General features: G+C 34.3%; 1 protein-coding gene across 7 annotated transcripts in view; it reads left to right on the top strand.

Moving 5' to 3' along the window:
• Positions 1 to 20,121, top strand: part of LOC143344116 (E3 ubiquitin-protein ligase Rnf220) — a 281,343-nt gene that overhangs the window by 11,485 nt on the left and 249,737 nt on the right. For all 7 annotated transcript variants that reach the window (XM_076769829.1, XM_076769824.1, XM_076769823.1 and 4 more), the window contains one exon: positions 3,475 to 4,006. In XM_076769829.1, the coding sequence (XP_076625944.1) occupies positions 3,544 to 4,006 (463 nt within the window). In that variant the 5' untranslated portion in view covers positions 3,475 to 3,543. The remainder of the gene's footprint in view (positions 1 to 3,474; positions 4,007 to 20,121) is intronic.

The following is a 20,121-nucleotide window of genomic DNA, read 5'->3' as shown; positions in this document are numbered from 1 at the left end:
CTGGCCAGAAATGATATTGTCGGTAAGGAATTTTTTTCTCGAAAGTGCGTAGGAATTCGGGGGTATGTCTAATGACCAAAAACGATTGTAATTGACCCTCGCAACTGAATATAATTTTTTTAGAACGATTTGATATTTTTTATTTTAATTTTTTAGTAACTTTTCACGAAGCCTCGAAAAGCCTCGAAGCCGAAAAATAAATTAGTTTGTAACAATTATTGAAGTATAATGTTGAATTTCGGTGATTTCGAGTTAACGAAAAGATAAAAATAAATGTGAAAAATATTGAATCGAATCAATGTTAACGTGTAATATCATAATCGACCATAAAAAAATACGTAACTATTTAAATACACGTGATTATACAGAATTATAAGGAACGAAGACAATATAAGTGATAAATCTAATATTATTTTCTAACAATTATTGCAGTATAATGAATTTCGGTGGTTTCGAGTAAACGAAAAAAACTCGAAATTAAAGTATATATCGAGCAAGTGTTTAGTAAGAGCGTAAGTGACAGTAGTATTCGTTCGATATTTCGCGTTTATGTGGAATATCCGTTAAAATTCGTGGATAAAACTTATCGTACTGTTTAACCGGATATCTCATTTGCAGTATGCGGGTATTCCTACGCGTTTGAGCACATTGAAATAGCGTATAATACGAAAGCAATATGGCATTATACTGTTAATAACGTGAAACCACTGTGTTATAATAATCCGTCAAAACGTGAAGCTTTCCCCCGTCAGTTGTATCATTCTATTCGCCGTGATTGACGAGTCTATTAAAGCTGGCATAGTGAATGCTTCGATGAAAATCAACGAGCTGCATTTTGTAACGTTTGTAATAACGAAACATCGGACCGCGGTAAATGTCATCCTTTTGACCGTAATGGATAACGGTAGCATTAAAATATTTCAAACGTTTAATGCATATTGTACCATAATATCCGTTTGTTACATTTAATATATTTGCAGAATATCAGTATCATTGTTTGAAAGTTTTCTTTAATTTTCAATTTTAATATTTTAAAAATCATATTCTTTATTATATTATTGTTTTTTTTTTTTTTTAAATAAGATTTATATCTTGACGAGAGACAAAATCGGAAATTAAAGGTTCAAGAAAGTTGAGACTCATTACACGGTCCCATTCTATACGACCAATTAATCACCCTCGAACGGATTTAATTTATTCGATATACTTTGTTTCTGATTTGATATTTCTCCTTTTAATTAAATTTCGTTCGTTGCCCTTGTATCATTGTTTTTTCACAATAATGCAGGAAAGTTACTTCAGCCCATGTATATTATTATTTTAATTATTAAAGCCATGACTCTTGCAGTGTAATTTATAATATCCACATAAAATGGCGCGGTTCTGTTGATATTTTGTATTGTTTTATTCTTGTTAAAAATATTAAATTATAATTACGTACGTTTTCAGTATTGCGAAGATCGTTTCGTGTACATAATTAGTAACGGCCTTTTTAATTATAATAAGATTTAGTAGACTCGTAATTTTTAGTCGTCAGTTTATATAAATATTGAACAATTAGAAACATTCAAATAATAATACTTCATTAATACATAAATATGCAAATCTAGAGAATATTAATCACAAATGATGTATGGAGAACCATAAGCTGTGAAATGGCGGCTAGGGGTTGGTTTTAAAGGGTGTTCCTCGTTTGGACGTTCCGAAACAAGGGCTATATTCGGGAATTTCTAACGGGGATACTAAGAAACCGATTATTTTTAAATTTGTTGCACCTGTTTTAAAATTTGACAATCGCAAAGTCACAGTTTTATTTGTAAATTTTACTTGAGCCGAATTCTCTTCAATTTGCACTACATTTAAATACAACAGAGAACACTTCGCCATCGTTTCTGCCGCATTGAAATAGATTAATTATGAAATCAAAAACGAATTATCAATATATGAACTAGATTGAAATAGAATAAGAGAACATTAAACTATATCGAAAAAAATCGATCAAACTCTTAGATGTATAACCTTCTCCAAATACTAACTTTATATATTCAACAATTTTCACCGTTATTTTTCTACATACTCATATAAAAAAATTATACGAATATTCTGTGTTTTCGTCTATGATAATAATAATTCAGTTTTAATGTCCTTATTTTAAACTTTTTTAATATTCAACGTGTCTTACAACAACGCTCATGACACTTTGCTATAAATGTAAATTCAAATATAGGAAAAACGACATTTCGTATTTGTCAACTTATTATATTGGAAATATATGGGGAAAGTGTTTCGAGACTGGTAAAATTTGTGAAACATCGTTTGCAGTCAATTTTTAACGTTCCAACGTAACATTTTCAAGACGCGTTTTCAAGATTGCATGCCAACAGTAAATGAAAACGCAAAAGAGAAACAATTTTTTGCCCATTTTCGGAGGTGAAAGTCCCATTAAATGGTTTACAATCGTTTGCGGTCGTCAAGGTGCGAGCATCTCGAATTACAACTCGGTACCCTGGGTCTCGAATTCCGCTGAGGAGTTGGATTCTTTATATGGTTAATAAGAGTACCAACTTCTGTTACGCACGATATAGCTCAGTACTTTGAACGTATGGATTTGGTCCTCGTTAAGAATGTTTACATGCTTCGATTTGACACATTTTTGATATTCATAGAGAATTTTTATACAGGGTGTTCGGCCACCCCTGGGAAAAATTTTAATGGGGGATTCTAAAGGTCAAAATAAGACGAAAATCAAGAATACAAGAATTTAAAAAATAAGAAATTATTTCTGGCCATACATTATATTTTCGTTTACGAATTTTTTTCTCGAAAGTGCGCAGGATTTCGAGAGTATGTCTATTCACCAAAAATTATTGTAATCGACCCCTGGAACTAAAAATAATTTTTTTAGAACGATTTGAAACATGTGAAATTTCAGGGGAATCATTCGTTCATGATCAGACGTTATATTTTCGGTAACGAATTTTTTTCTCGAAAGTGCGTAGGAATTCGAGGGTATGCGTATTCACCAAAAATGATTGTAATTGGCCCCCGCAACCGAAAATAATTTTTATCGTTATATATCGTATGTATATAACAAATAAATTTTATCGAAAAACGAAAACTTGCTTTGGCTTTGGGACTAGTCTTATACTAATACCATCCTCTCGCTTTTCTTACCCTAGTTACGTTTATTTCTGATATAAGCATTTCCTTTTCTCTTTTTTACATAACTATTCGGTTCTTTCCGATGTTCGTCTCGCTTTTACGCATTCGTCTGTCTTAATTTTATATCTAGTCTAATATTAGGTATAATGTGGTGTAGTATAGGATATATGGTATAAACTATAGCAATAGAAAATAAAAGCATAATAAAATAACACTGAAAATTTCAACTTTGCCTCCCCTAAAGAATATTAAAATACTATTTATCGCATCCATTGTCTTGCCACAACTAATCCATACCGATATGCTGTTTAGGTGACTGACACGAAGGACCTTCAAGTGCCATTCAGCACGGCTGCTTCTCTCGGTTACGGTCTTCATCATATGCTCCACATACCGCCGCAATTTTTGCACCCTCTGGATCACCGTTTACCGTTCGGTGGGTTCAGGCCCCTCGGGCCATCGGCGTTCGCTCCACCGAGCAAGTGCCTGAAAGTGGAGACCGGAAACGGGCCGGTAACCAGCTCCGGATTGCCAAGCATCGGCTCCCTATCGAGTATATCGAACATGTTCTCGCCGTCGTCGTTGTCCTCCGCCGGCGGCAGCGCGGTGGTGTCCGTTTCCGGCGCGACTTCCGGTATCGGAGGAGGCGCGAGCGCCGCGACAGGACAGGAAATCGCGCCCCAGAGTCCCGCTGGCTCCACCAGCAGGTCCCCGACCGGACCTGGAGCCGGATCTGTTCCCAATCGCGGCACCACTCCCGAAGAGGAGGATCGAGACACCAACGCTACCCCCGGCTCCGAGAATACCGAGCGGTCCACGCCTGAGGAAGGACGACCTTATCGACGTGAGTTTCACATTTATTTTCAAATTTTTTCATTTTTGATCATTCTCTGTGTCCGTCTTGAATTTAATCTGTGATAGATTCTACAGAATGGCAACGAGTATTAAACAAAATGTTTCAGAAATTTTTTTAATACATTTTGCAAATGAATAGTAAAACGAGACCTTGACTCTTGAAAGACGATGCTAGAATATTTAAGAAAAGGAAAAAGTCATTCGCTGACGACCTCATCGACGTGAGATTCACGTTTATTTTCTGTTTTATTGCTTTTCGATCATTCTCTGTGCTCGTCTTGAATTTAGTCTGTGATAGATTCTATAGAATGGCAACGAATATCAAACAAAATGTTTTAGAAATTTTTTTAATACAATTTGCAAATGAATAGTAAAACTCGACCTTGGCTCTTGAAATACGATGCTAGAATGTTTAAGAGAAGGAAAAATTCGTTGACTGCCATACCAGTTTTTTGGATACTTGATTAAATCGTAATGTGAAAAATAAAAATATTCTATAGTTTAATCCTGCACCTAGTATTTCGTTACATTTCTAACAGTAATATTTAAAGCTTACAAGTCTTAGAAAGTCGTCTATCGTAAAGCGTTTACGAAGTAAAAGATCTTTTATTCTGTTCGATCATATTCTGAAACCTGAGGATCTGCATCAAGAATTTAAAATATTTAGTAACAGAATCTGACTATTGTTATAATACGATATTAAAGCATATCTGTTAGATTACTAGACTTTGGTACATTGATATTTGAAAGAAACAAATGAATTTATCGTTTTCTCGTTAGAATTTCGTAAGTACTGCTCTTTATCGAATCGAAATTCTTGTAATAATTTTGACGTCTTGCGAGTATGCCTGTATTGTGTAAAAATAAAGATTGAAGATGGTTGGGACGATTAAAAATGTTCAGTGCCTTTGATTCGTATTATTCAAGAAGTATTTTGAGACTTTGAAACGTACAATATATTCGATATCAAACTCGGTTAAGGATCTATATTTCACTACATTCTCGAACTTTAGAAAGCGCTGAATAATTTCGAAATATGAAACAAATAATTCACATTCATGTAGTAGCATAAATTCTCAGTAATAATTATTCTGTTCCATTGCTATAAATTCGCATATCAATCTAAATGTTAATTCTTGTCAATTAGTCCCTGAAGTCACTTTTTTGCCGTTTAAAACAAGATATTTCTATATTTCCTAGGCACAGGTGAAAAATTTTCAGTTATTCAAAGAATACAAATCTAAATTTACAACGAATATATCCTAACACTTGTTAACTTTTGAACAATATTACTGTAATCAGGAATGTTTTAAATTGAGTATTTCAAGTGCAACGAGTAAACCCTATTATTTGCTATCTTCGAATGATATCATTATCATCAGGAATATTTCTATTTTTTACACTATAATTAGAAAAGCGACACGGTATTAAATGTAATATGAATTTTTAGGATCCATTTGCAATACAATTATTATTATAATTTTAGAATTGACAGTATGTCAACGATGGACTTGTTAAAAAAGTTATGTGCTTATGTTTTATTGTAATATGCCTCTCAAATTACCATAGTATGAACTAAAAAGAATTTAGTCTGTGATACATTCTATAGAACGTCAACGAGTATTAAACAAACTGTTTCAGAAATTTTTTTAATACAATTTGCAAATGAATAGTAAAACGAGACCTTGACTCTTGAAAGACGATGCTAGAATATTTAAGAAAAGGAAAAATTCTTTGACTGCCATACCAGTTTTTTAGACACTTGGTTAAATCGTAGTGTGAAGAATAAAAATACTCAATAGTTTAATTCTGTACTTAGTATTTCGTTGTATTTCTAACGACAGTAATATTTAAAGTTTACAAGTCTTAGAAAATCATCCTTCGTAAAGCGTTTTAAGTTCGAAACGTCGGTCGCTAGCGAACAGCACGTTATCGGACGCGTTAAGCGTTTGAAATTCATTTAAACAAAGTAAATTTAAGCAAAGGTGACGTTTTTCTTTTTACTTTAAATGAGACACTCGTTAGGAAGGTATTTCTAACTCTTTCTTTTCTAATTTTTTGCTTTTCGAGCATTCTCTGTGCTCGTGTTACTACGAATTGTCTAATAAAAAATTCATATTATCGAACGATGAATTTAGTATAATTAGATATTGATCATAGTCGAGCAATTTGTTGCCAGAGTACTTGGAACTTATCGATATTTCAGGTGGTATCAATTTTTGATATCGGTATTTTTATAACCGATACTAGATAACGATATAATTTTTAATAGAATCGATGTTTCTACCATAAAGATAGCTAGGCTGCTTGGGGCATGTACTGACCTTTGCGGATGAAAGTTTTTTTTACAAATTAGTAGTTTTTAGAAAGAATAATAACTAAAATTCGGGGAGACTTTAAGGCAAATCCGATATAAAATATACTAAAATACATCGCAATTAAATAACACTTTTTTGTCATCAAACCAAAAATATAGTATAAGAAGTTGAAATAACTTATAAATATTGCTTGTAGTAGCCTGACATCGGTCATGGTTGTAAATGTAGACAAAATAAACTAAAATATCGAACTGTGTAGCTCTTGAAACTACACAACATTGAGAAGGTATCCAATAGATATCGATGCTTTTGTGGAAGCATCGAACGGGTGTAGAATCTGTTTGATATTGTTTCGTACTAAATTATAATTTTGCAGACTGGCATCGTTAGTATTGATTTAGTGCTACTCCCATCACTACCGTACAAGTGAATAATTAGAAGTGTACTGCATTGGTGCCAATGGCAATCATTACGAGCACTTTTGGAGCTTCAAGATATGTTAATAAAATGTAAATATCTCGAGGTTAGATAATTAGAATGGGCCATTATTCAAAGTTATTGCATTTGCATTTTTATCGTCTGTGAAGGATGGAATATATTATTTGAAATAAGATAACAAACAATGACTCGAAATGTTGGATTATTTCGAAATTTTCAAATAACCTATGAAAAGTAACTTTATTTTACCTTTAAGGAGGCAGTCTCATGTGAAATCTAAAAAAAATCAATTTCTTTTTATTTCATTTCTTGAAAGTGTATATTTAAGAATGTACTGTTCAATTTTAAGTGATAAGTGTCAAGCATTGTGGATTGTAGAACATTTTTTGTATAGCTTGCGGAAAAAATGACAAAATTTTGCAATTTTTAATTTAACTTTTCGCCATTTTTGCCAATTTTCAACGTAAATTAAATAACAGGAAACCTACCAAATAAAAATCTTATTGATTCTTTTGGTTTAGTCAACCTTGAGAGCTGCAATCACCTACGCCAGTATTTAAATACATGCTTACTGTGGGCGTAATAAAAATTATTAAAAAATTTATTGCACTTCCAAAGAACAGTTAACTAAATTGCGAAAATAAATAGCGTTAGATGTAACATTTAGCTAAAAAAAATTAACAAATATGGTTAAATTTTACACACGAGACTGCTCCCTTGATAGAAATGGCTGACGAAAATATCGTTGCTTCGGAACTGTTTGTCCCGAACCGATTTTTTTCATGCATCCGTAAGTAACGAAGATATTTAGGCGTTTCCATTTAGATAGTCCTACTATGTATACAAAAGACCAGCTGAAACATATATAGGAATTTGCAGAGGAGGAACCGCGGAGATTTGTATGCTTAATCTACCTAAGTCGTTTATTTGAATTCTCAGGGTCGTAGCAGCTGCGCCGTGTCTGAAGGCTCGCTCGCAGGGTTCGTTTCCATGTGTTTGCTTATTTTTCGGTACAGTCTTAATTACTGAAAGATAGAGCCATTCATTTTTCTCGGCTACGATTTCGCGGCGACCGTTTTTTCGGTCCTCTTTCTCGAGCTTAATGTTCCTCGAGCATTTTTCATTCTCGCTCCTGGCCCCCTCCCCCTCTCCTTCTTTTTCACCCTCGAAGAATCGTCATTTCGTCGGGTAGCAGTTCGCTTTGTAAATTCCCTCTGTTAAAATCGAAAAAAGCATTCGGTGGTCGAGATTCGTGTACCGTTTTCTCTCTCTCGCTCTTTCCCCTATTCCCGTCCTTGCATCGCGGCTAATTTTCGTTTGATTGCAAGACGAGAAAAAAGGGTCGGAAAAGGTCGAAGGTGTGTAACCTTGGCGTCAAGCTGCCTTTTAGTTTTATTTCGCGAATGCTCAACGCCAGGATAACGATGTCCTTTGACTACAAACACTGCATAGCCGTGTCGTTAATTAGTCGATATTCACTTGGTGTCGGTGCGTGCACGTCGCAGAGAGAATTCACGTTTGCGTAAAATTCCGTACGAGCAGCCTCGAATCAAGAATTTCCGCGGGGGTTTTTATGTTAATCGTCCTTGAGTTTATATCTTGGTCTTTCTCGATGATTATCAGTTCGAGAATATTCGTGCATGCGTATAGTTGTGTAGAAAATTGACACTGACATTGATACTTCTCTTGTCTTCAGAGACTTTTACCCCCTTGATGTACGATTTAATGTGATCTTTCAAACGTGTACTATTTAATTTTGTTTAAATTTGTTCGTGCAAGGGCACGAAAAAAATAGATTTGTTTTACGAATACCTCGTGAATGTGAAAATGTGATGATTTTAATTTATAAGGCTCGATGACGAGTGTGAGTCGAGCATGTTTTATTTTACATAGTTTGGATTAAAATTTGTTTAATAAATAGAATATTCGTATCTGACTATTCCTGATGAATCGACGTTTTCAAAAATTATTTACCAATTTGCAACATCAGGAATAATATTGTTGAAGTTATAAATTCCTGTGGACTGATAAGATCGATCTGAAGAAAATTTTACTTCTACCAAGAAAATAAAACAAATTATGCTATCGTTGCTCGCTTTCTCGGTTCAGCCACTCGAATGTTTATGGCCAAACGTCGTCAAATAGGATTAGTTCTAGTTATAGATGCAGCTGCATACGCGATCGCTCAGAATCATTTGATCGTGCATCCGGCTCGAGAAAGATCTATTTTTATTTATCGAAAGAACGATAGTTGTGTTTTTGAACTTTCATTTGTTTTTATAACCAAAACTGTGAAATTATTGATTCCTTAAAAGCAATTACACATTTAGCTGTTGAGTGGTAGTTTTTATTGTGAAAGACAATTGACAAAACATCCATGGAAAAAGCTTTAGTGGAGCATTTTAGAGGCCAAAATAAAACGAAAATCAAGAGTACTAATTTGTTGATGGAGGCTTCGTTAAAAAGTTGTTAACGTTTAAATTTTAGCTTGTACTGAATTTTTTTTTTAAAGTGGGTAGGATTTAGGAGTTAGGTCTATTCACCAAAAATTATTGTAGTTGACACCTGTAACCGAAAATAATTTTTCCAGAACGATTTGAAATTTTTTAATTTTGTCGAAAAATTTCACATCTCGAATTTTTTACTCGAAAGTGCGTAGGAATTCGAGGGTATGTGTATTCACCAAAAATGATTGTAATTGATCCCAGAACCTAGAAATAATTTTTTTAGAGCGATTTAAAATTTTTCATTTTCGGCGAAAAATTTAGGCAACTACCCCCTGTCGATTTTTCTTCAAAATTCGTTTTTCATTTTTAGTAATTTTGTTTGACGCCCTACAGAAAAGTTGTCTAATACTTTTTTGTAGGCACCCATGAGCTCTACTTCAGAAAAAAGTTTCATTGAAATATATTCACTATTGTAGGAATTATGGCTGTTTGAAAATTGGACCATTTTTATGGGGGTTTTCTCATTTTGCGGTGTCAAGGATCAACTTTTTCAATATTGTTAGAATTTGTACATATTCTCCATCAAAATACGCGTAGTTTGCTTTTTTAAACATTGAAATCGACCAAACCGTTCAGAAGTTATGGCATTTTAAAGATTCGCATGAAATTTTCAGGAAGCATTTCTGGCCTCACATTAGATTTTCGGTAAGGAATTTTTTTCTGGAAAATGCGTCGGATTTCGAGGGTATGTGTAATGACCAAAAATTATTGCAGTCGATCCTTGCAACCGAAAATAATTTTTTTAGAACGATTTGAAATTTTTTTTTGACGCCCTAAAATTTAGGCACCTCCTCGAATTTTTTTCTCGAAAGTGGGTAGGATTTCGGAGGTATGTGTAATCACCATAAATCATTGTAATTGACCTCCACAACTGAAACTAATTTTTTTAGTGCGATTTGAAATTTTTTTTTTTCGCCGAAAAATTTAAGCACCAACCCCCTGTCAATTTTTCTTAAAAATTCCTTTTTCATTTTTAGTATTTTTGTTTGACGCCCTACAGAAAAGTTGTCTAATACTTTTTTGTAGGTACCCATGAGCTCTGCTTCAGAAAAAAGTTTCGTAGAAATATATTCACTATTGCAGGAGTTATGGCAGTTTGAATATTGAACCATTTTTATGGGGTTTTTCTCAGTTTACGAAGTTAAGGGAGAACTTTTCGAACCTTTTTGCAATTTCTACATATTCTTCACTCAAATACGCGTTGTTTGCTTTTTTAAACATCAAAATCGTCCAATCCGTTCAGGAGTTATGACATTTTAAAGATTCGCATGAAATTTCTGGCCATAAATTATATTTTCGATTGAGAATTTTTTTCTCGAAAATGTGTAGGATTTCGGGGTGATGTCTATTCACCAAAAATGCTTGTAATTTACCCCTGTAATTAAATATAATCTTTTTAGTATGATTTTAAATTTATTAATTGCGTCCAAAAATATCAGTACCTACTCGAATTTTTTTCTCGAAAGTGGGGTTTCCCAGGGCTGGCGGAACACCCTGTATACAGTTACTTCCACTTGTATTCGTGCACTGTAATGGTGATTGGCTGTAAATGAAAAATAAAATTCGTTTGTTCGACTAAATTGAAAGCAAAATTTGCCAACGATTGTACCACGTTAAAAGCACTGGTTCTCGTTCGATCACTGAAGTTAAGCAACGTTGTTGGTATTATTTGTTGTCATACTGTTTATATTATTACCTTTCTATCGATTTTATAACTAAGTATTACTAGTTTGTTGATATCAAAAAGGAGAACAAAACAAAAAAAAGTACTTTGTAAATAGAAATAACACAGTGTAATAAAAACAATGTTTGGTAAAAATAATTTGAAAAAATTCTCATACAAAACAAGTTTCTTTTCACTAATAGTGAATTACCATTATAGTGTAGAAACACGAGAGTGTACTTTAATTCCAATGCAGATGACATTATATTAAAGAGTGTCTAATTAAAAAATCCCAGTATCGTCGGAAAGAAAATGATTTAGAAATAGTTCCTTTAAATAGCTTGTATTCGTTGCATGAGACACTTTGTGCAGAAACCTCGAAACGTGAAATGATTGATAAACTTTGTGTTGTAATTATAGTCGAGAAATTTATAATTACGGGAAACGAGACTACCAACGCCCGGTGTATAAGATTTATGCCATGGAAATAAATTGCGCGATCGACGTATGGAGTCGAAGAATTTGCGGGTAAAATCGTGAAATAATCAGCAAATAATTTGATTTACCATACGCCTGCGAACCAGTTTCTGTGTATTTTAAACTCGACGATGCGTCGTTCTGCTCATATAACCGTTCGCCCTTTTTGGTTGCCGCGTCGAAAAGAGGGTTGGGATGTATCAATATCTACGCATGAAATATGTTCATTATCACGATTGACAGGGATTCCTGGTAAATAATCCTTTGCTGCACCATTCGCTAAATTACACTATCTCTATTTGATTTTCACGACGGGGAAAAATTTGTCGTCGATATTGTGCGGAATAACGCGCAGCTGTTTGTGTTCTTTTAATTTATGGCAGATGCCTCTAAGGGTTGACAGAGAGAATTTTGCGAGATTCTGTCTCGACGGATATCAATTTTAAAATTCATCCAGCACGCGTACGATTCAATTACTCGCAAGGAACAACGTCGAAGTCGCAAATGGACTTGCACGGTTCTCAAAATAAATGCAATTCTGTTCTCGGTAGACAGAATATTTTATATTTCAATTGTGGCGTAACCTAGATTTCTTGTAATATATTCTGGAAAACTTTGAGCGAAAAATTGATCAATTACTACTATCTTCTCTGTTCTCATTTTCCAATATTTGTACAGCAGTGTGCTGTTCTCTTCCAATCAGTCTTATCATTTTCCATCAAATCCCTTATATCGGGCGTGTAGAAGTCTTTTCGTCCACTGTCGACTGTCCTATAACACCCGAATATTATTTATCGTGTATATTTCTAACAGTTTTGCTAACTCTTTAATATTCGCGGTTAGCCAATCTATTCGTAGATTAATACGCGCGAAATTATTTTGTTGATTTACTTGTTGACTCGCGACTTAATGAATTAAAGTTTTGACACGCGTAATATTTTCCGGAATATTGTAATAGTAGCTTATGAACGAATCGAGTTGTTCCGTCGAAACGGTGGAAGATCGTGCGCGTAGCGGGCGCGGTGTGCATTTTTGCATCGAAATGAAATCGATTATATTGTAATCGCAAAACAGAGAGAAGAGGGAAAGCGCGAAAGGGTTGGGGATGGAGATATGGGAACGGAAATGCAGATATTTGTCAGGAAATTGATAACTCGAATAAACTCGTCGCAAAATGTTCAAACAGTCTGCCAAACGGAACGATTTCACCTCTCCTCCCAGCGGCAAACCAAACTACATCTGTTGGCCCGACGAATGCATGTGTATGTGCATACCGGGCGAGCCCCTCTTGCGCGCATTATGACGATCCGGTATAAAATTTACGCGTCACTGTAATATATTATTCAGAGAACTGATTATGGACGAATTTTACAATTTGTCTTTTTCGCTAATTCTATTGTGAGATTTTTGTTAAAATGCAGCGTTACACTGATTGCGCCGAATACTGATTACGTCGTAAACTTTGGTGCCACTGCATTAATCGCGCGTGCAAATTCCAGACAAATCTACAGGGTGTGCCGGATTTTAACGGCCAACCATTGTTAATATATTTTATGGGTTTGAATAATATAAAATGGGCCTTGAAAGATTCGTTGGAAAGCAATATTTAGTTTGTTTATGCGAACTGTGTTTATTGCGGTTCTCAGAGGAAACATGGTACGTTTAATAAATTTGCAGAATAGAATTTAAAGAAAAAACTCGAGAGGGTGCAGTAATTTTTCGACGAAATTAAAAAGTTTCAAAACATTTATAAAAAAATTATTTTTACTCGCGAGGGTTAACTTCAATTATTTTTGGTGAATGCACTTATCCCCGAAATCCTTCCTTCCGGGGAAAAAATTCTTTACTGATGCTATAATGTCTGGCCAGAAATGTTTCCCCAAAAATGCGTGTATATAAAAAATCATAACTCCTGAACGAATTGGAGGATTTTAATATTTCAATATGCAAACAATGCGCATTTTTTTTTAGGAATATTTGACAATTCCAAGAATGTTCGAAAAATAGTTCCTCAACCCCGTAAAGTGAGAAAAACCATATAAAAATGGCTCAATTTTCAAACGACCATAACTCCAACAATAGTGAATATATTTCATTAAAATTTATTTATGAAGGAGAGTTCATGGATACGTACAAAAAAGTATTAAACATCAGTTTATTGCAACGTCCAATTTATTTATTAAAAATGAAAAATAAATTTGTAAGAAAAATCAACAGGGGGTAGGTACAGAAAGTCGACGAAATGAAAAAGTTTCAAATCATTCTAAAAAAATTATTCTTGTTTGCAGGGGTCAATTACGATCATTTTTGGTGAATAGACATACCACCCAAATCCTACGCACTTTCGTGGAAAAAATTCTTAATCGAAAATATTTTTTATGACCAGAAATGTTGCCTGGAAATTTCATGCGAATGATTAAATTATCATAACTTCTGAACAGGTTGGAGGATTTTAATGTTTCAAAATACAAACAATGCGTATTTTGGCGAAGAATATTTAGAAATTCCAAGAATGTTCGAAAAATTTTTCCTTAATTCCGTAAAATGAGAAAAACCCTATGAAAGTAGTCCAATTTTCAAACGACCATAACTCCTACAATAGTGAATATATTTCATTGAAATTTATTTATGAAGCAGAGTTCATGGATACGTACAGAAAAGTATTAAGCATCATTTCCGTACATCGTCAAACTTATTTATTAAAAATGAAAAACAAATTTTTAGAAAAATCGTCAGGGAGTAGGGTGCAGAAAGTTTCCAACGAAATTAAAAAGTTTGAAATCTTTCTAAAAAAATTATTTTTACTTGCAAGAGTAAATTTCAGTTATTTTTGGTGAATACACTTAATCCTCAAAATCTACGTACTTTTGTAAAAAAAATTCTTTTCCAAAAGACTATAATTATTCAATTCTTTAAGTCATTCGGCGTGTTAAAGGTATAAAATGAGGTCATTGAAACGCAATACATTAGGTGATCTTTTGTTTTTAATATTACAACGTTACTTACGTACTTATTACTCCATGCCATTTTTCATAATTGTCAAATTTCCTTCTATAAAATGAAAAAAATAATGTTGACCAATTAAATCGACCAAATGCCCCACTGTGCGAGTTTCGATGCCGAATTCGATAATTTGAATAAACTTTGCGTTTTTCGTATGTTTGTTTTCTGCGTTACGCTGTGGGAAATTAAACGACACGTTGAAAACATTAAACAAAGTTCGATCGTTGGTTATTATCGCGAGTGTACCGATGCACTATTACGTGATGCAATATTAGATACGCGCGGTGAGTAATTTTCAGGTTTGTTATTGAGTCTATATGGAGTTATTTGGTAAATATTAGCGTGACATTGAAGCAACGTTTGTTCAGCGTCCACCGTCCACCCGATACTTGGAGCACTTTGTGTTCCCGGTGCAAAATTTGCAACGTCAAACTCACACAACGTCTGTCGATATTTATACAATTTCTCATTGGCAAGGTGGTACATCAGGTTTAACATCACTGTACGCCGCGTTTCGTTAACGATCGACGATATTGGCCGATACTGATTTAGCGGGTGTTGCCTAAAATTTATTCGCATTAAAGAATGATTGACGTGTTCCGGCGTTTATAGGATTTTGCTTGAAAATACGATTTCGTCGTGGTAAAACCCAGTATGCTCATGTTTATCAAAACAATCCACTTCGACTTCAGCATACTTTCAAACGGAAATTTCGAATAACACGTTTCTTTGTATCGTCAACGAAAACGCTGTGCTTATCACAGAAACGATGAATTTTGAAACAAGTTAGACAATAGTGAAACTTTTCTACCAAAGAAATTTTTTATTTCCTAAAATAGGACTCAACATACTAAGTATAATAATTGTTTAATATTACATACGATTACTATGTCCACGATTTGCACAAGTTAGAAAAACGTAAATATTTGTCGTAAAAATTATTAAATGTTTCATTGCGTCGTATGCGTAGTTAAATAAAATGTTTCAGAAATTTCAATTTTCCTTCGTATCGTTAAATCGAAAATCCTTGAACGTGTATGCATATCGTCGCGTTTTATGCAAACATAAAAACTATGTGGATGGACAATTTGCTGATATACGTGCACGAGTACCCTTGATTACTCGTCGCTTATGCGATGCACATAGCGTACTTTGCACTTTTTCGTGCGAAAATGCAGTTTGTAGTCGATCATTCGTATACGGGATCCGTACATTTCCGCGCGAAAAACGCGAATGAGTAACGAGAGTTTGTATTTTATTTTATTGTTCCGTTATTACATATTAATTTCCATTTTATTGTTTCACGCTGCTATTGAAAGACGTGACATGAATTAATTGAGCCAGATTCGGCGGAATTTTAAATTGGAAGTATTAAATTTCATAATATTTTCGTGCCTTGCAAATGAAATTTGTTAATGTGCAAATATCAAAATGATTTATTTATTACTTACAAACATCGATCCGTTTTACAGAATACGCGCGTGTAATTTGTCAAATATTACGATATCCTTCAGCGATCGCTGTATCGTTCGAGCAACGATTATTTTTATTATTTCGTTATTATGTTATTTAATTGTTTCATACTTGGCTCATATTTCTTTGCGGAGGTTACGTTTCCCGTTTTGTTAAAAAGTACGAGGTTTAATCGCTCGTTCGATCAAAGAAAAATTAAATTTGACAACGTGTGTCTCGTTCGATAACGGCTGTGTGCGAGTGTTTACTTGAAATCGTTTTCATGGCACGTTTACACGGGTCTCCTAATGGCCTTCTCACGCAACCACCGTAAAATAGAGAAATCATTGTAAAAGGTCCGAACGACGTGCACCTTTCCGGCCGTTTCTCGAGGTAAGGGAGGAGGGTGGAAAAATTTGATTACCAAATAATTCGTAGAACGTGCTAGTAAATCGCGGCATGGCTCGGTGTTCGTTCTCAGAATACAAATGAGGGTAAGTGCTCCTACGCGCGAAGCGTTAATGAAACCGACGAACAACCGGACAAAAGTCTGCGCAACCTTTCTTCCCGGGTAAAATGTTTGAATATGTATAAGGACGAAATACGGAAATTTTGAAAATTCCGCCGCTGCTCGTATTTAGAAAGCATTTTAGGTTCTCCGTTTTCTGAGCTCAAACTGTAAAGTAGAATTTTCTACGACGATAAAAATTAAATTTTGCAAGGATTTAAAATTTTATTGTTCATTTTTTAAATGTATCATACAGGGTGGATCGCCTAATCAAATTATTTTTGAAACTAGCGGACAATTGGAGATTTTTTTTATCGAAAGACCTTTTCAAAGTCACTTTCTACTTTCGGAGAAAAACCGTACGAATTTTGAAAATTCCGCCGCTGCTCGTATTTAGGAAACATTTTAGATTCTCCGTTTTCTGAGCTCAAACTGTAAAGTAGAATTTTCTACGACGATAAAAATTAAATTTTGCAAGGATTTAAAATTTAATTGTACATTTTTTAAATGTATCATACAGGGTGGATCGCCTAATCAAATTATTTTTGAAACTAGCGGACAATTGGAGATTTTTTTTATCGAAAGACCTTTTCAAAGTCACTTTCTACTTTCGGAGAAAAACCGTACGAATTTTGAAAATTCCGCCGCTGCTCGTATTTAGGAAACATTTTCGGTTCTCCGTTTTCTGAGCTCAAACTGTAAAGTAGAATTTTCTACGACGATAAAAATTAAATTTTGCAAGGATTTAAAATTTAATTGTACATTTTTTAAATGTATCATACAGGGTGGATCGTCTAATCAAATTATTTTTGAAACTAGCGGACAATTGGAGATTTTTTTTATCGAAAGACCTTTTCAAAGTCACTTTCTACTTTCGGAGAAAAACCGTACGAATTTTGAAAATTCCGCCGCTGCTCGTATTGAGGAAACATTTTAGATTCTCCGTTTTCTGAGCTCAAACTGTAAAGTAGAATTTTCTACGACGATAAAAATTAAATTTTGCAAGGATTTAAAATTTTATTATTCATTTTTTAAATGTATCATACAGGGTGGATCGTCTAATCAAATTATTTTTGAAACTAGCGGACAATTGGAGATTTTTTTTATCGAAAGACCTTTTCAAAGTCACTTTCTACTTTCGGAGAAAAACCGTACGAATTTTGAAAATTCCGCCGCTGCTCGTATTGAGGAAACATTTTAGATTCTCCGTTTTCTGAGCTCAAACTGTAAAGTAGAATTTTCTACGACGATAAAAATTAAATTTTGCAAGGATTTAAAATTTTATTATTCATTTTTTAAATGTATCATACAGGGTGGATCGTCTAATCAAATTATTTTTGAAACTAGCGGACAATTGGAGATTTTTTTTATCGAAAGACCTTTTCAAAGTCACTTTCTACTTTCGGAGGAAAACCGTACGAATTTTGAAAATTCCGCCGCTGCTCGTATTTAGAAAGCATTTTAGATTCTCCGTTTTCTGAGCTCAAACTGTAAAGTAGAATTATATAAAAATTAAATTTTGCAAGGATTTAAAATTTAATTGTACATTTTTTAAACGTATCATACAGGGTGGATCGCCTAATCAAATTATTTTTGGAATTAGCAGACCTTCTCGAACCTTCGACTTTCGCGTTTTCTGTTGAAATGCACTTTCGTGGATTTTCGAATGGATATTTTGCTATCTTAATTAGTTGTCGCCTTAATAAATCGTAATCGAGGTATGATCGAAACGTCGAATCCGCGCGTATTTCGGAAAATTCGCCGTCGAGGGACGCGGAGCGCGACACTGCATAGAATCGAAGGGGAAAGAAGGGGTGGCGAGGGTGGTTGATGACGGGGGGGCGTCGTGTCTCTGACCTATATTACCGTCCAAATTTTTAATTGCATTTTTCAATCGTCAAAGAGAGACAAGGGGTGCCTTATGGGCCATACCAATCCCATACTCGACCATTGTCCTCTCGTTCGTTTGTATTCCATGAAAGAGCATGACAACGAATTGCGACATTGCAGACGGTACTGCCAGTTACCAATCACTCTTGCGGAACAATAAAAGCAAAAACGTGGAAAAAATTCTCGTCAAAAGTATCGCGTTTCATATGCGCCTAACGTGTGGCCGTGGTGCATAACATTGAGTGTAACTCTCGCGCGAAAACGAAATTAAAAGTAAAATGTCGCTCGCGGTAAATCAATTCTTTAAACAGGCCTTGAAACATTGTGAAAGTCTTCTTTTCTGTAGCTCTGTTTGATTTTCGCGAACTGTAAATAATTCCGTAGAGCGATTAGACCGATGTTTATGCAAATATAGAAAATAGATGAGAAAATGAAACTTAAATAGAAGTTTAACCCCTTGACGTACGATTTAATTCCAAATAATTGTTTGAACGTATACTATTTAATTTTGTATGTTCGTATTTTTTATTTTATATATTTTCCCCATATATTCACTTAAGTGGATATATTGCACCATTTATTTGTATCACATATACATTTTTAAATCTAAAATTAAACAGAAAAATAATTTTTTCGCGAAAGAAAATACATTTTTTTTTGTCTTTAACGCGTTCTACGCGAAAAGGAAACTTTTTCTGTTATTTTTTTCATCCCTTACGGCGGAACGAGGGTCGTATCAAAGAAGCAGAATATTGAATGTTTCGCGGTGAGTTATTTGCTCTCGTCACATCGTGGTTGGACAGCAGCCGATGGAATGCCGGTCATTTGTAACTCAATAATTCTACTTCGTTTGAATCCGGTAATCTATACTGCGGCTCGTTATTCACGCATCGTAATGAGTTTCGCGTTACGCGCATTTTCTCGCTGTGGACAGCTGGAAAGTTCCTCGTAATGAGTTGTCGATACTCCGCCATTCGCGATAATGGTAATAGGGAAAACGTAGTTAAAACATAGTGAATTTCTTGGATAGAACGACATATCCGGAATCCTCTTGCACAATATTTTACAAATCAATATCAGCGATATTAGGCCTTTTCGATTAATAATGCGTCGCAAACAAATTAAATTCCATTCATACATCCGATGTTTTGGCATTTTCTTTATTCGCAATTCTCGATCTACGTTCGCAAGTATATTTTTCTTCTGTTCCAAAATCCAGTTCGCGATCGTATATTTGCACATTCGCGTATATTTTTGCGGGAAGAGCATTGAAATAATTAGCGTTTCGCCATTTTGTTATTACGTATTCATTTTCACGTCATCGTTCCGCATTAAAAAGCTGACTGCGGATATATATTTCATTTAATTTAACGAAAACGCAGCATAATTCGGAAGGAATATATTACGTTTAAGGAGAAATGGCTTTCAGGGTAAATGTGATCCTGCCATAAATTCGCAGAGGGAAGGTATACTATTTTTAAACGATACGTGACATCGTCAAGTATGTTATTGATATTCTCTGAAACGAACAATGACTTAAGCCCGTAGGAAAAAATTGTGGAAAATGTAATTCATAAATCGATTGCTCAAAAACAGAGATATATTCTCTTCTGGTTAGGGTTAATGGTATCTGTTGAGGTTTTTACTGCACAGTGTATTATTTTGATTATGTATGTTTTATTTGTAACAAGGATTGAGAAAACAATTACTATAGAGCAGGTAATCTTTATCGATACAAATGAGATTTACTCTTGGCAGTATCAATAAATGAACAGACTTATATTTTGTATAATCCATCTCTGATGTATGCTCCAAAGTATCACAGTTCTTTTTAGAAACATTATACGT

The sequence above is a fragment of the Colletes latitarsis genome, chromosome 7 (assembly GCF_051014445.1).
Source record: "Colletes latitarsis isolate SP2378_abdomen chromosome 7, iyColLati1, whole genome shotgun sequence".
Classification (NCBI taxonomy): Eukaryota; Metazoa; Arthropoda; class Insecta; order Hymenoptera; family Colletidae; genus Colletes; species Colletes latitarsis.
The sequence above is the reverse complement of the archived record's forward strand: the minus strand, read 5'-3'. Positions and strand labels throughout refer to the sequence as shown.